This window comes from Anopheles funestus, chromosome 2RL (assembly GCF_943734845.2).
Source record: "Anopheles funestus chromosome 2RL, idAnoFuneDA-416_04, whole genome shotgun sequence".
Taxonomy (NCBI): domain Eukaryota; kingdom Metazoa; phylum Arthropoda; class Insecta; order Diptera; family Culicidae; genus Anopheles; species Anopheles funestus.
Window position 1 is genome coordinate 50408102 of NC_064598.1, and position 11623 is coordinate 50419724.

General features: G+C 41.3%; 4 protein-coding genes across 5 annotated transcripts; 2 read left to right on the plus strand and 2 right to left on the minus strand.

The window, feature by feature from the left end:
• Window positions 1-190: 190 nt before the first annotated feature.
• LOC125775106 (glutaredoxin 3) lies at window positions 191-1317 on the plus strand. Its single transcript, XM_049445590.1, has 3 exons — window positions 191-360; window positions 428-862; window positions 930-1317. Exons 1-3 carry the CDS (start codon window positions 311-313, stop codon window positions 1105-1107), a joined length of 663 nt encoding a protein of 220 aa, XP_049301547.1. The 5' UTR covers window positions 191-310; the 3' UTR covers window positions 1108-1317.
• Window positions 1146-2328, minus strand: LOC125775109 (probable prefoldin subunit 5). The gene is made up of 4 exons (XM_049445593.1): window positions 2029-2328; window positions 1824-1954; window positions 1668-1746; window positions 1146-1607 (listed from the first exon to the last, which is right to left on the minus strand). Exons 1-4 carry the CDS (start codon window positions 2128-2130, stop codon window positions 1428-1430), a joined length of 492 nt encoding a protein of 163 aa, XP_049301550.1. The 5' UTR covers window positions 2131-2328; the 3' UTR covers window positions 1146-1427.
• A 212-nt stretch (window positions 2329-2540) lies between these two features.
• On the plus strand, window positions 2541-3504 carry LOC125775110 (nuclear factor 7, ovary-like). Its single transcript, XM_049445594.1, has 2 exons — window positions 2541-2844; window positions 2915-3504. The coding sequence occupies exons 1-2, from the start codon at window positions 2733-2735 to the stop codon at window positions 3232-3234; spliced, it is 432 nt and encodes a 143-aa protein (XP_049301551.1). The 5' UTR covers window positions 2541-2732; the 3' UTR covers window positions 3235-3504.
• Window positions 3505-3508: 4 nt separating this feature from the next.
• Window positions 3509-7205, minus strand: LOC125775099 (TBC1 domain family member 5). Of its 2 annotated transcripts, XM_049445582.1 has the most exons (8): window positions 6980-7205; window positions 6523-6866; window positions 5869-6405; window positions 5741-5791; window positions 5417-5674; window positions 5211-5353; window positions 4651-5141; window positions 3509-4578 (listed from the first exon to the last, which is right to left on the minus strand). In XM_049445582.1, the coding sequence occupies exons 2-8, from the start codon at window positions 6603-6605 to the stop codon at window positions 3985-3987; spliced, it is 2157 nt and encodes a 718-aa protein (XP_049301539.1). In that variant the 5' UTR covers window positions 6606-6866; window positions 6980-7205; the 3' UTR covers window positions 3509-3984. The 2 variants fall into 2 exon arrangements, with proteins under 2 accessions (XP_049301539.1, XP_049301538.1); XM_049445581.1 differs by having other exon boundaries at window positions 6523-7205.
• Window positions 7206-11623: the final 4418 nt, after the last annotated feature.

Below are 11623 nucleotides of genomic sequence, written 5' to 3' on the forward strand. Positions count from 1 at the left end.
TTCCGGAAATAATATTGGGGTACTGCTAAAATAAATTATTAAACTGGTTGTAATATAAATTTTCCGTTGCTTTCAACACAAAATAACACTATTTTTATTTTTAAACTAATGAAAAATGAAAAAGATATAAAAATTAGATACATTTTGAATTGTGTTCATTGATACATGGTCTTATTTTCACCGGGCAAACCGATTATCAAAACTCAACTGACAGAACGAAAACAGGTATCGGGCAGAGAAGGACTACATTCAACATTGCGGTCGGCTGGAAGGTTATCGCCGAAATAAAGAGTGCTCTTTGTCGTGAAAGATGGCCATCACAAAAATTACTTCCGAAGACCAGTACAAGCAGCTGATCGGGTAGTGTGTTTGGCGGTGTTACGGTGTTTAAAGCACGTCGAATTCATTCATCATTTCTTTTCAACAGTGCCTCAACGGTGTCGGTGGTGCTATTTTCAGCCGAATGGGCTGAACAGTGTAAACAAATCAGCGATGTTATGAACGAGCTAGCCAAACAGACGGAATTTAAAGCGCTACAGTTTCTAGATGTACCGGCGGAAGATCTCTCGGAGCTGTCCATGCGGCACCAGATCGATTCAGTACCGACGGTTCTGTTTTTGCGCGACGGAAAAGCTGTCGATCGTATCGACGGCGTAGATGTGGGGACCCTAACGCAGAAGGCAAAAAAATATGCCGGCACATCGCTAACAACAAGCACAGCGGGCGACGGAGCAGACAATTTGGAGGAGCGTCTGAAAGCGCTCATAAATCGTTCCAAGGTGATGATCTTTATGAAGGGCGATCGCAATACCCCACGCTGTGGTTTCTCCAAGCAGCTGATAGCGATCGTTAACGATACCGGGTAAGTGACTGTGGAACAGCTGCACTAAGGCATTGTTATTCAAATGCAATTGTTGTGTTGCTTTCAGCGTTGAGTACGACACGTTTGATATACTGACTGATGAAGCTGTACGACAAGGACTGAAAACGTTTTCGAACTGGCCTACCTATCCGCAAGTTTATGTAAATGGTGAGCTTATCGGGGGACTGGATATCATCAAGGAATTATTGGAGGGAGGAGAGCTAAAGGAAACGTTAAGCCCTTAAAAAGGCGACTGTGCATGTAAAGCAGGACGCGTTTTACGTACGGTTTTCGTTTCGTTTCGTTTGGTTAATTTATTATTGCGTAAATGCAGCGTCGGGTTCCAACGCTTAACTAAGGCGCGGTGTAAAGTTTACAGAATGAAAATACCCGACGAAAGAATATGAACCAGAAAATACCAAGAAAAAATAAACCATCGGGCTTTGGTTTGCTTACATGATTAGCGGTTGATCGGTTATGCTTTATGATTTCCAAGTCCCTTTGCAAGACACGGACAGCTGAACTTCACGATGTTAATCTAACGAACGGGTCTCGTCGACACTGACTATTCGCCATCGCGCTTCTTTTGCAGCTCTTTGCTAAACACGGCCAGTTTCTTCTCCATTACCTCGCGAATGGTATCACGGATTTTGGACTTTTCGATGCCAATCGTTTCGATCTTTTCTAGCTGCTCCTGAACGTATTCGACACGCCGTTTGAAGAAGGCCTTCGCGCTTTCGAGATCCTGGCAAACGAAAGATTTGAGCATTCAGATGCCTGCGATTTACAATGAACATATACTCACATTCTCTACGTAGTAACCGGTACCGATTTCAATGATGACATTATTAGCATCCTTAATCGTGCCGGGCACGTACATGCTCCTGTGGAATGGAAATTTACATTACATCATTACAAAGCAAACTATACGTACGGTCTACGATACGCGCTGCGGTCTTACCCCGTCAATGGTACTAGAATTTGCTTATCGTTCCAATCCTCTTTGAACTGTTCCAAAGCTTCCTTCGAAGCAGAGTATTTCGATCTTGCCATCTTGATGTTGTTCAGCGATTCTTGAAAGATTGATAATTCCTAAAACCAAAGTACCGAGAGCATAGCTATCACATTACAATCGAACTGTTACGGCCGGCAAACAATCGTCCAACCTGATCTAGTTGATTTTTCAGCTGAGTCAATTGCTGCAGATTTAGCGTGTTGAGATCGATTTGCTGCATCTGCGGCTTTTCGGTGGTGGATATATGTGCCATCGTGGTCGTTCTGCACTGCTGATGTGTGATATGGGTTTTACAGGATGGAAATGATGTTGAGGAAAAGTGGCTAGAATTTATCCGTAGGCGGTAACTTCCCGTTAAGGGAAGATTATTGTTCTTCTTCGTCTATCTGACTGCCCGTTCACGACGAATTGCTGTGAAACTTCGGATGGCCTTCTATGTCAAATAGGTTTGCATGCGTTCAGACCAGTGCTGCCAAATCAGTCGAAAAGATGCCGTGAAGTTACGAAAAATAGATGTATGCACTGCACTAGTTGTGTGAATTGTGTGATAAGATCACTCTTCAACAACAGAAGAATTTTACACAGTTTTTGAAGACTGATAGCATTAACGTGGGATTCATTTTTTTTGTTTCTAGTTCGTATGATTGTGGGGAAGTACCTCACGCTTCCAGCACTGCGCTAGCAAACACATTGCTGTCAAGCCAGTTGTCATCAACCGAATGTCAATATAATTTCCAAAATTACCGCCTTTTGCTTGGAGCTGACAGTAAATTAAGGAGGCACAAGGAAATATTTGGAGATCGTAACAAACGGAGTTTAAAAATCATTGTACAAACTATATTGTAGATAATTGTGATGAAGCCGAAAGCGGAACTGTATGGTAGTCAGAATCCTGGACCAGAAAGAATGGAACTTTTAGCATCGGATACGCTTTGTTCTCTGCACAAATACAATCTGCGAAGCAAAGGTAGTTCATAACCGCGAAACTGTTGCTAGTTGCATTGAACTTACTGTTTGCTTTTATCCCCTATCCGTAGGACCACCGAGATATGTACGCTTTTCTGATGATGAATGTCCCATTTGTCTAGAAGACTTCAACTCTCCGGTGATAGTAAACTGTGGCCATTCGTTTTGCAAACGCTGCATCGAGAAGTGCATGAAAATTGGCAAACATGCAGTATGTCCGATATGCAAGGACAAATTAGTTAAACGGCTATTTCTGTACAATCTGCAGCACTTTAAGCATGAGATCACATCAAATACTGAGTATCGAAGTAGTACACCTACGGTGCAGAAGAAACAAGACACAAAACACTCGAACAAACCCATGAAGGCAGCTAGACGAACAGTTGCTTAAAATCCGTGATGTCTGAAAAGATATGTAATATTGATGTACCTATATACTGTAGCTTTAGCCTATTGTTTTGTTTTTTCAAACGATCTGATTGTTTTGTTTAAAATCTTAACATTTTGCCGCCTGTTTCTTTACTCTGCCATGCAAATGTGCGCGAGTTTTTCAAGTATGACATGTCATGTGTAAATAATTACAAATATTCCGAATCGCATGTTACATTTTGTCGAATTTCATGATTAGGAGGAACAAAGGATCAAATCAAAGGTGATAAAACATGTTGAAGCGGCCGAAGCTTGTATTTTTGTTAGCAAACCCCAAATGTACAGCGCTCTTTCATCAATATGTGTTTGTTGTACAAACGATTATAATTAACCATATTATGTATAAGCGCATTTGTTCTACTGCTACACATAAATCTTATCCACTGTAACGGGAATATCTACTGCTGTGAATTTATTTCATCCTTCAGTACATGTATATCACATCGGTTTTGCTATACAGCGTCAATGTAGTCCTTTTGACCGTTATGTTGAGAGACAGTTCTATGGACACACTACTAGCTGAGATAAAACACTCTTCTTGTAGAATAAGAATAATATTCTGCTAATTTTCTGCAATAATAATACATACAGTTTTAGCATGTGCTTAATGCGCAGTGTCACGATTTTATAGTTTTCTTAAAAGCCGCATTCGTTAAACTACATTGAACGAAACGTGTAACATTATACAATCAAGATGCACCATTCAGAATCGTCATTCGGATCTTTCCGAGTTGCCGAGCGGATTGGTACTGGGCAGATCCTTGTCATCGATCCGCCGGTGACGGTCGGAGAAATCTTTTGTAAACACATTCATTTCTACCTCCTTCCGGTTGGCCAGCTTTTTGGTCGCTATTTTGCTGTACCGATCTTCCGGAATTTCATATTGCGTGATGTTAGGCTGTGATGCACTATTTCGCCTACAGTCCAGATCGTAGTTGTACGATCGGGTTAGGTTTAAGCTATTCGGAGGCGTTTGCGTACGTTGGACATTGTTCGCTTGTTGCTCCTCGCTGGACAACAATTTGGCACCACCGGGGAGCGGCAACGGTTTTCGGGCCTGTTGTGGTTCCTCATTTGCTTCCGTTGCGGCATCGATGGGTGCCGGAACGCGGAACACGGTATCGTAGCGAGGTTTTAGCAATGAACAAATTTCCTCTATCCCTTCAAGCGATTGCTGCAGCTCACCTTGAGGATTGGTTGGCCGAATGTTGCGTCGCAACACGGTCAGATACTGGAGCAGCTTGGCCCGGCCCACGGACATGATGTTGTACGCATTTTGCAGCTCAATACGAAGCAGTTCAGGATCCTTAAAGTGAGATAAAATTTCGTTTTAAAAACTCTCAACGATGATTGCAAACCTAAACTACACACAACGTACATCCTCTCGGTATCCGTCCGTTACGGTTGGATCACGAACGTCCGGTTGAGTTGAATCCGTGATCGCTTTTTTAGTAGCTAGACAAGCTGCTTGGCGCAGCTCGACGGCCGTTGCTTTCCGCATCGAACCACTGTTCCTTGGCAGTGAGCTGGCCCGGTGATGTTCGTCAGCCTTGCTTGCAACACTCGACGATCGGCTTTGCAGTGGATGATCATCGACAGCGACCTGGGCACGACGCTGATGAACGGTGGGCAGTGTGGAATACTTCATCTGCGACAGTTCGACCGTTTTCGAACGCATCCCAACTGCTGGCTGGGGTTGCTGGTGCGGTTGACGCTTTGGAGACGAAAGGAAGATCATTGCACCGGGCGGACGTTCGTATACTTTGGGAGATTTCATGTGCAGCGCATGGCGTATCACGAGCGCTATGTCGACGTTGCTAGGATACCGCATCAGGTACGAAAGGCAGGTTGTGTAGTCACTATAAATTACTGGAAAGTAGGAATACAAAAAAAAAACATTATTTTTCTAAGCCAAATAATCTATAAGACGATACTAACACTTATCTCTAATTCGTATCAACATAGCCACGACGATGTAATTAATCAGACCAAGCTCATCTCCTTCGCCGAATATTGCATCCCACAGTAGCAGCAAGTCTTGCAATGCAAATTCACGCCCAAAAAGCAAACGTAACCAGCGGCTGGAAGTGAAATGAAATAATCAGTATAGAGCCCCATCGTTCCCAAAACGACAATTAACTTACATGCCAAAAATGGCTAACGGTATGTCGAGCTTCAGTAGATGGTTGTGCAGATGGAGATCTTCCTTGATGAGTATTTTATCCTTGATGTAGTTTAACTGTTCCACTACCTCAACTTCCGGCTTTCGTTTAGTACCAGCGGGGCTAGAACTCATCGGACTGCCGGGAGTTTGCGCTGGGAAGTAACCAGTGGCCGTTGGTACAACATCCGTGATGCGATAGAAGGATTCAATCTTTGACATAATTTCCGAGAATAGTGCACTAAAAATGAAGTTTCAAACGATTAATCGATCAGGTCATTTGGAAAAGATTGCCTTATACACTTACTAGGAATCCTCCTCTAGATACTGTGGGTCCAGAATAGTCAGAAGGTTACGACTGTAAATTAAAAAAAAAACAGATGCATTTAAAAACTTGGAATACTATCGCTCTTGGATCATGTAAGGGAACCATACTCAATGTCCGGATGTAGTTCTTGTATATGTGCCAGTGCTTGCTGGTCACTGTGGATGACAAATATTAGCGGTGCTAATATTTCATGCATGCCCTGCCGGTAGCACATGGCAGGATATTGTCGAGCGTAGCAGAAAAGTATGTTAGTCATCAATTCCTGTATCGTCGGTTTGCGAAAGAAATCGACCCCGGGAAAGGTGCGTACGACGTCTTGCTTTATCACAGCGCATAGTTCCTGATCACAAAAGTGTTGATTCCAGAGGCTTTGCTTCGATTGGGATAGCGGATCATCCCGCACATCCGTGGTCTGCTGGTGCGGGTTCAGTACAAACTGATCCTTAAGGCGGCGATAGTGAGCTCGTGCTTCGTACCGTTGCTGGGGCCAGCTCTTTGAACCCGGCCGTTCCAAGACACCGAGAAACACGGCCCAGCACACGCTACGAAATGGTGACGCGCGTAGTTCACCTCCTACGGCCAGTTGTCTTAAATGCAGCAGATTTGTCTCGTTTGCGATCGTCATAATGGTCTGCCATTCTAATCTACAAAAGAAGAAGGACAATTGAGACGATAGACGGTAAGTTTGTCACTGGTGTATAGAAAGCACATTCGCTTATCAAGATGCATGATCATGGTTAAATATTGGCACAATACTTTACTCGTACTTAACGACACCGGACCGTCCATGTCCAGCTGTCAGTGACGATGGTTCCGCTTCCTGCAGATCGGGGTCAACCACCATTGCAACAATCGTGCTTGGGAGGAACCGTTTATGAAATTGAGATTCACGTCGAACCCGTTTCGGATGATCGGAATTGGAGCCTGTTTTCGATTGAGGTTAATTGCACTTGTGGGACTTTTACACCTACACCGTCCGCTTACTTTTGACGAACCGATCTAAACACCAAAAGGGCTTACAGAAACTGCATTTATTATAAATGCATGTTTTATTGCGCTGAGTCTACCCAAAACACTGTTTAATGACTAAAACTGCTTCTATATTCTGGAAACAAACAATCAAGCGTTTAGATAAACTCCGTATTTCGGCTTTTTTTTTGTTTTTGCAAAAATTACAAATGATTTTGAAAGTTTGGTACAATACAAACTCAGACTGACCGCTGCAATAACATCCCAAGGCGGGACGGTTGGAAATATGCGATAAGATTCACGCACAATTTGCGCACAACTGTTTTCACAACAATAAAATTACTTGTCTTTCATCCGTGCTGTCAAATGGTGAGGGAGTTTGAAATAATTCAACCCGGTGAAAATACTATAGCAATGGATGTGAAACGAAATACTTGCGGAGGTACGATTTTGAAAAGACGGATTTTTTTTTAATTTTACAGTTGAATATTTTTTTTTTGAAAGAATTGTTCCTGGAACGTAGGTTGTTTGTTTGGAATTGTTGAATTTTTTTAGTTTATTTAGTATTTTTACTAAATAAAATGTACACATAATTTTTTAGGCTTGTTTTTAATGTATCTTTCTTTGTAGGTCTTATGTGTAAACATTTTCTTTGCAAGGTGCTATAACCTAGGACGGGTTTGGTGTGTGACTTGTAAAGTCTGCCAGATTAATCTGGATTTTAACTAGATTCACCCATCGCTGGGTCCGCTGGTGCATGTGATAAACAGCGCCGGTCCACACGGTAGGACCTGGAAATCCCATCCTCACCATCTCCGCGTAGCTAACTATCCGGCTACGTCGTAAAAATAAGTCTAGTAAGCCAGATATGGCCGGCATGACCTTAGGGGACGTTAAGCCAAGAAGAGAGAGAGAGAGAAAGAGAGAAAGGGAGAGAGAGAAAGAGATAGAGAGAGCCAAAACAGGTAGTCGCACATTATCATCTTTAATTTAGTGGTCTAAAACAACTACCAGATCATTAAATGTGTGAATGTTGGAAGTTCTAAATCATACAATCATTGTTTCACATATGCAACAACAAAACCACAATAAACTTTAAAAGATTTGTTTGATTCTTAATGAATGATTCTTAATGGTTTGAAGGCTCACTAGGTAAGAAAGTTTTGAACACTAATTTCCTTGTTAAATAAAAATGAAAAATATACAAAATGTTAGTTTTATCTTCGTTAAGCTAGATTTGAATGTTCGTCGCTATTATTTAATATTGCGCAACACAAAACATATGATGATTTCTGAAGGATCGTAATTGATCTTACTGTCCAGTCATGCTAGCGAAGAAGAATGGGTTGATTTTCTCGCTGGATAATTGGGACCTGATAACTTAACTTTAATTTATCAAAAATACTTCTCTATATTACAAAAGATACGCTTCTTTCGGTTCTTAATTTTTTTATGTTTAGTTTCAAATCATCATGCGTAGAGTAAAAGTTGTACGAAGAATTTCATTTAAAACCATATAAATATTTTATTTTGTGTAAAGCTTTAAACCATTTAAATGGCTTTCAAAGATGAAAAACTTTCTGTCTCAAAACTTAAATAAAAGCATGATTGATTGTGAATTTCTTATTTTGAGAAAATGTGCGCCTTATTGCGAAATCTACTTCCTGTCCTTATTACTACTCTCAGACTGCTACTCCTTTTTTTCGTTACTGTTAGTTAAGTGCTCGCTTACGCAAAGTGCAAACTTCCCATGGACGCAAAGTGCAAACTCTGTAATCCCACTCATAACGTTCTGTTGTTTGCTATCTACGAGACAACAGTGCCAACGGGAGACGACAAGAAATGTTATTGCAAAGACAGGAAAAAAATAACGTATGCTATCATTCATCGGAAGGCTTTCGGGTCGTTTAGTAAGTAATTATTTGTTTTGTAATGTTTTTTTTTGTGGTTTTAATTTTAAAAATAAAAACCACTTCATACTTCAGAATCTGCACGCTGAAAAAGAACATAGATGGATGAGTATGTTTCTACACTGAAGCACGTGGAAGATCATTTGGATGAAGTGTTAGAAAATGTGTGCGTATCCTTTTTTTGCCAAAAAAGATCAATCATCAAGCATCAATGGAAAAAGCTTGGTTTGATGCGTTGTTTAAAGGTGAAACATTGTTGATTTGCATACTGCGACACACTTGCCGTGACGCATCAATGGTAAAGTTGATTGGATTCAAATGGAATTTATTAAAAATTTCCATTTCATTACTAATGTTATAGTTTTCTGTCTTATTTTGAGATGAGTTTCATATCTAAACAACCGATTAAGTTTTTCAGAGCAAACAGAGCATAAGATTGCACTGATCATACGGTTCAAGAACAACAGTAAAATGAGATTTTATAATTGCGATTTGCGATACATCTTTGATCATGTATTGCATCGGTGCCCGTTCCCAAACAAGAACCTGCGATCAGTTTCGTCCACTCATCCCCATCTAATTAAACCGTCCCAAAATAATGTCGATAGTCTCACATTGCATTGCACTGCACAACGCTGTGTCCACTAAACGTTATGACATGATTCGTTTCTTTTTTGTGTGTGGGCCATTCTGCTTCTAATGCAGATCTGACGCTAGTACTCGTAGTGTTAGAACGCGATGCACGACTTCTCCGGAATGGAGGTTTACCGTGTGACAATCTACCAATCGCCTTGAATCACCTGTGACGAACATTGGATTTGTGGGCAGTATGGAGCGATAGCAACAAAAAAGAAAAACTAAATCCGAAACACTCACACCGTTCTCAGCTCTTCCGCTGCTCGATTAGGTGGAAATAATATCCATGTCCAACCGGCAGCACTGAAACTAGCCTTCACTCACTTACGATTACTCGATGACGCGCACATACATGGTGGGGATCCCACCAATGGTGGAGGGTAACGGTAAGAAGCGGTCATATGGTGTGCGATAAAAATCGAACCTCAAAAACGTCAACATCGAATCTCATGGTTGAGAGGAACTCGTTAAAAATTGCTAATAACTAGAGTAATTCTAATATCATGGATCATATATGATCGTTGTTTTGCACCCGTGAGAAAGTAGCCGGCAAAAAGTGTCATCTAATGAAATACACATTACACATGTAAAATTTCCAATTCGTCATACATTCGTTGATAGTAGCTTAGTACCCAGTCTCCCCGTCCATTCGGTGTACGATACTAACACATGTGCGATCGCGAGATGATTAATTGCAACTAAAGAAAAGTACTACAATGCGCTATTGTGCACACTTCATCAAGAAGAAAGAAAGACAAAAAAACAAAATCAAATCAAAAACAACAACCGCAAGGAACGTGCACGATCGAGTTCGTCTAATACTTCCCCCTCAACACGTCAACGCTCGTGGACGCAAATGGCAATTAGGGAAAGAGTGGACCCTTGGGACCTAAGAAGGACTCACGCCTGCCGCCGCCGCTGCTGCTGCTGCTGCTGCAAGCTTGAATGTCCACGTCAAAAGGCACTAACTGACTGACGTCAAGCAACTTTTACCTCGTCCGCAAGGGTTGGCATTTTACGTGCGGGATGGAAGACGGGACCGGCAGAAACCGGGCGGGGGGAAAGTTTGGTTAAGTACCTTTGGCTGTATGTGTTTTTTTTTACTAGCTACGCGAAGTAGATAAATGATAAATCTTCCCATTTCTTGCAACGCGCACACAATTTGTTTGTCTGGAAGCAGCAGGGCCGAAGGAAACAATGTGCAAACAGTGTACGACAATCGTGCAATTGCATTTCCTCTGTTTTGTTGCTGTTTGTATGGCTTGGCACAACCGTACACAGCTATGTACCCCCGCGGGACACCTGACTGCATCCCGATCGTGGTGCATTTTCTTAGTGCCCGTTTGTTGCGAATATCGCGTTGAGATGAAGGTGTGAAATTTTACACCGAGGATGAATGAAAGCTGCTAGGAAAATCCACCTAAGGAAGATTTCATGGACCGAAGGCTGCAGAGTAGTCGGTAAAGGTTTGTTGAATGATTCGAAGGTTAGTAATCCTTCGATAGGCATCGTTTGCTCAATGACAACAGCGAGATGCTAGCGATGAAATCGAAACATTTCAGTAACTGTGCGTCTTTTATTACTGTTTGTTGTAAATTGTCATTAAGTGGTTCTAAGAAGATTATTTTGTGTACTTTTTATCAGTGATATTCATAAGTGGTTAATCATTTACAATTTTTGTTTGTTGTGTTCCATGGAATATACGATAATATTCTATATTTACTTAATGATCTCTATGATTAGCAGCTATCTGCAAAATAGTTTAATACGCTCACATATATTATATAGCCGGATATAGTCCTTGCCTTTTTAAGATGACTTTATAAACCAAACGGCAAAAGATCAGGAGACCTGGTGAAAGTTTGACTTTTAAAAAGGAGTTTATAAACCAAACTGCACAAGATTAGGAGACCTGGTGAAAGTTTGGCTTTTTAAGATGAGTTTAGAAACCAAACTGCACAAGATCAGGAGACCAGGTGAAATTTGCCTTTTTAAGATGAGTTTTTAAACCAAATTGCAAAAGTTCAGGAGACCAGGTTAAAGTTTGGTTTTTTAAGATGAGTTTATAAACCAAACTGCACAAGACCAGGAGACCAGGTGAAAGTTTGGCTTTTTAAGGTGAGTTTATACACCAAACTGCAGTAGATCAGGAGAGCTGGTGAAAGTTTGGCTTTTTAAGATGAGTTTATACACCAAACTGCACTAGATCAGGAGACCTGGTGAAAGGTTTGCCTTTTTAAGATGAGTTTTTAAACCAAACTGCACAAGCTCAGGAGACCTGGTGAAAGTTTGCCTTTTAAAAAGGAGTTTATAAACCAAACTGCACAAGATCAGGAGACCTGGTGAA

What these genes read in the sequence shown, in the direction of transcription:
- LOC125775110 (XM_049445594.1), top strand. Translation starts at nt 2,733, where the DNA reads ATGAAGCCGAAAGCGGAACTGTATGGTAGTCAGAATCCTGGACCAGAA. An exon ending in ATACAATCTGCGAAGCAAAG is followed by an intron (nt 2,845 to 2,914) that starts GTAGTTCATAAC and finishes CCCTATCCGTAG; the next exon opens with GACCACCGAGATATGTACGC.
- LOC125775099 (XM_049445582.1), bottom strand. Translation starts at nt 6,605, where the DNA reads ATGGTGGTTGACCCCGATCTGCAGGAAGCGGAACCATCGTCACTGACA. An exon ending in GATACGAATTAGAGATAAGT is followed by an intron (nt 5,142 to 5,210) that starts GTTAGTATCGTC and finishes CCTACTTTCCAG; the next exon opens with TAATTTATAGTGACTACACA. An exon ending in CGGACGGATACCGAGAGGAT is followed by an intron (nt 4,579 to 4,650) that starts GTACGTTGTGTG and finishes TCTCACTTTAAG; the next exon opens with GATCCTGAACTGCTTCGTAT.
- LOC125775106 (XM_049445590.1), top strand. Translation starts at nt 311, where the DNA reads ATGGCCATCACAAAAATTACTTCCGAAGACCAGTACAAGCAGCTGATC. An exon ending in CAGTACAAGCAGCTGATCGG is followed by an intron (nt 361 to 427) that starts GTAGTGTGTTTG and finishes TCTTTTCAACAG; the next exon opens with TGCCTCAACGGTGTCGGTGG. An exon ending in GCGATCGTTAACGATACCGG is followed by an intron (nt 863 to 929) that starts GTAAGTGACTGT and finishes TGTTGCTTTCAG; the next exon opens with CGTTGAGTACGACACGTTTG.
- LOC125775109 (XM_049445593.1), bottom strand. Translation starts at nt 2,130, where the DNA reads ATGGCACATATATCCACCACCGAAAAGCCGCAGATGCAGCAAATCGAT. An exon ending in TGAAAAATCAACTAGATCAG is followed by an intron (nt 1,955 to 2,028) that starts GTTGGACGATTG and finishes CTTTGGTTTTAG; the next exon opens with GAATTATCAATCTTTCAAGA. An exon ending in CCGGTTACTACGTAGAGAAT is followed by an intron (nt 1,608 to 1,667) that starts GTGAGTATATGT and finishes TTCGTTTGCCAG; the next exon opens with GATCTCGAAAGCGCGAAGGC.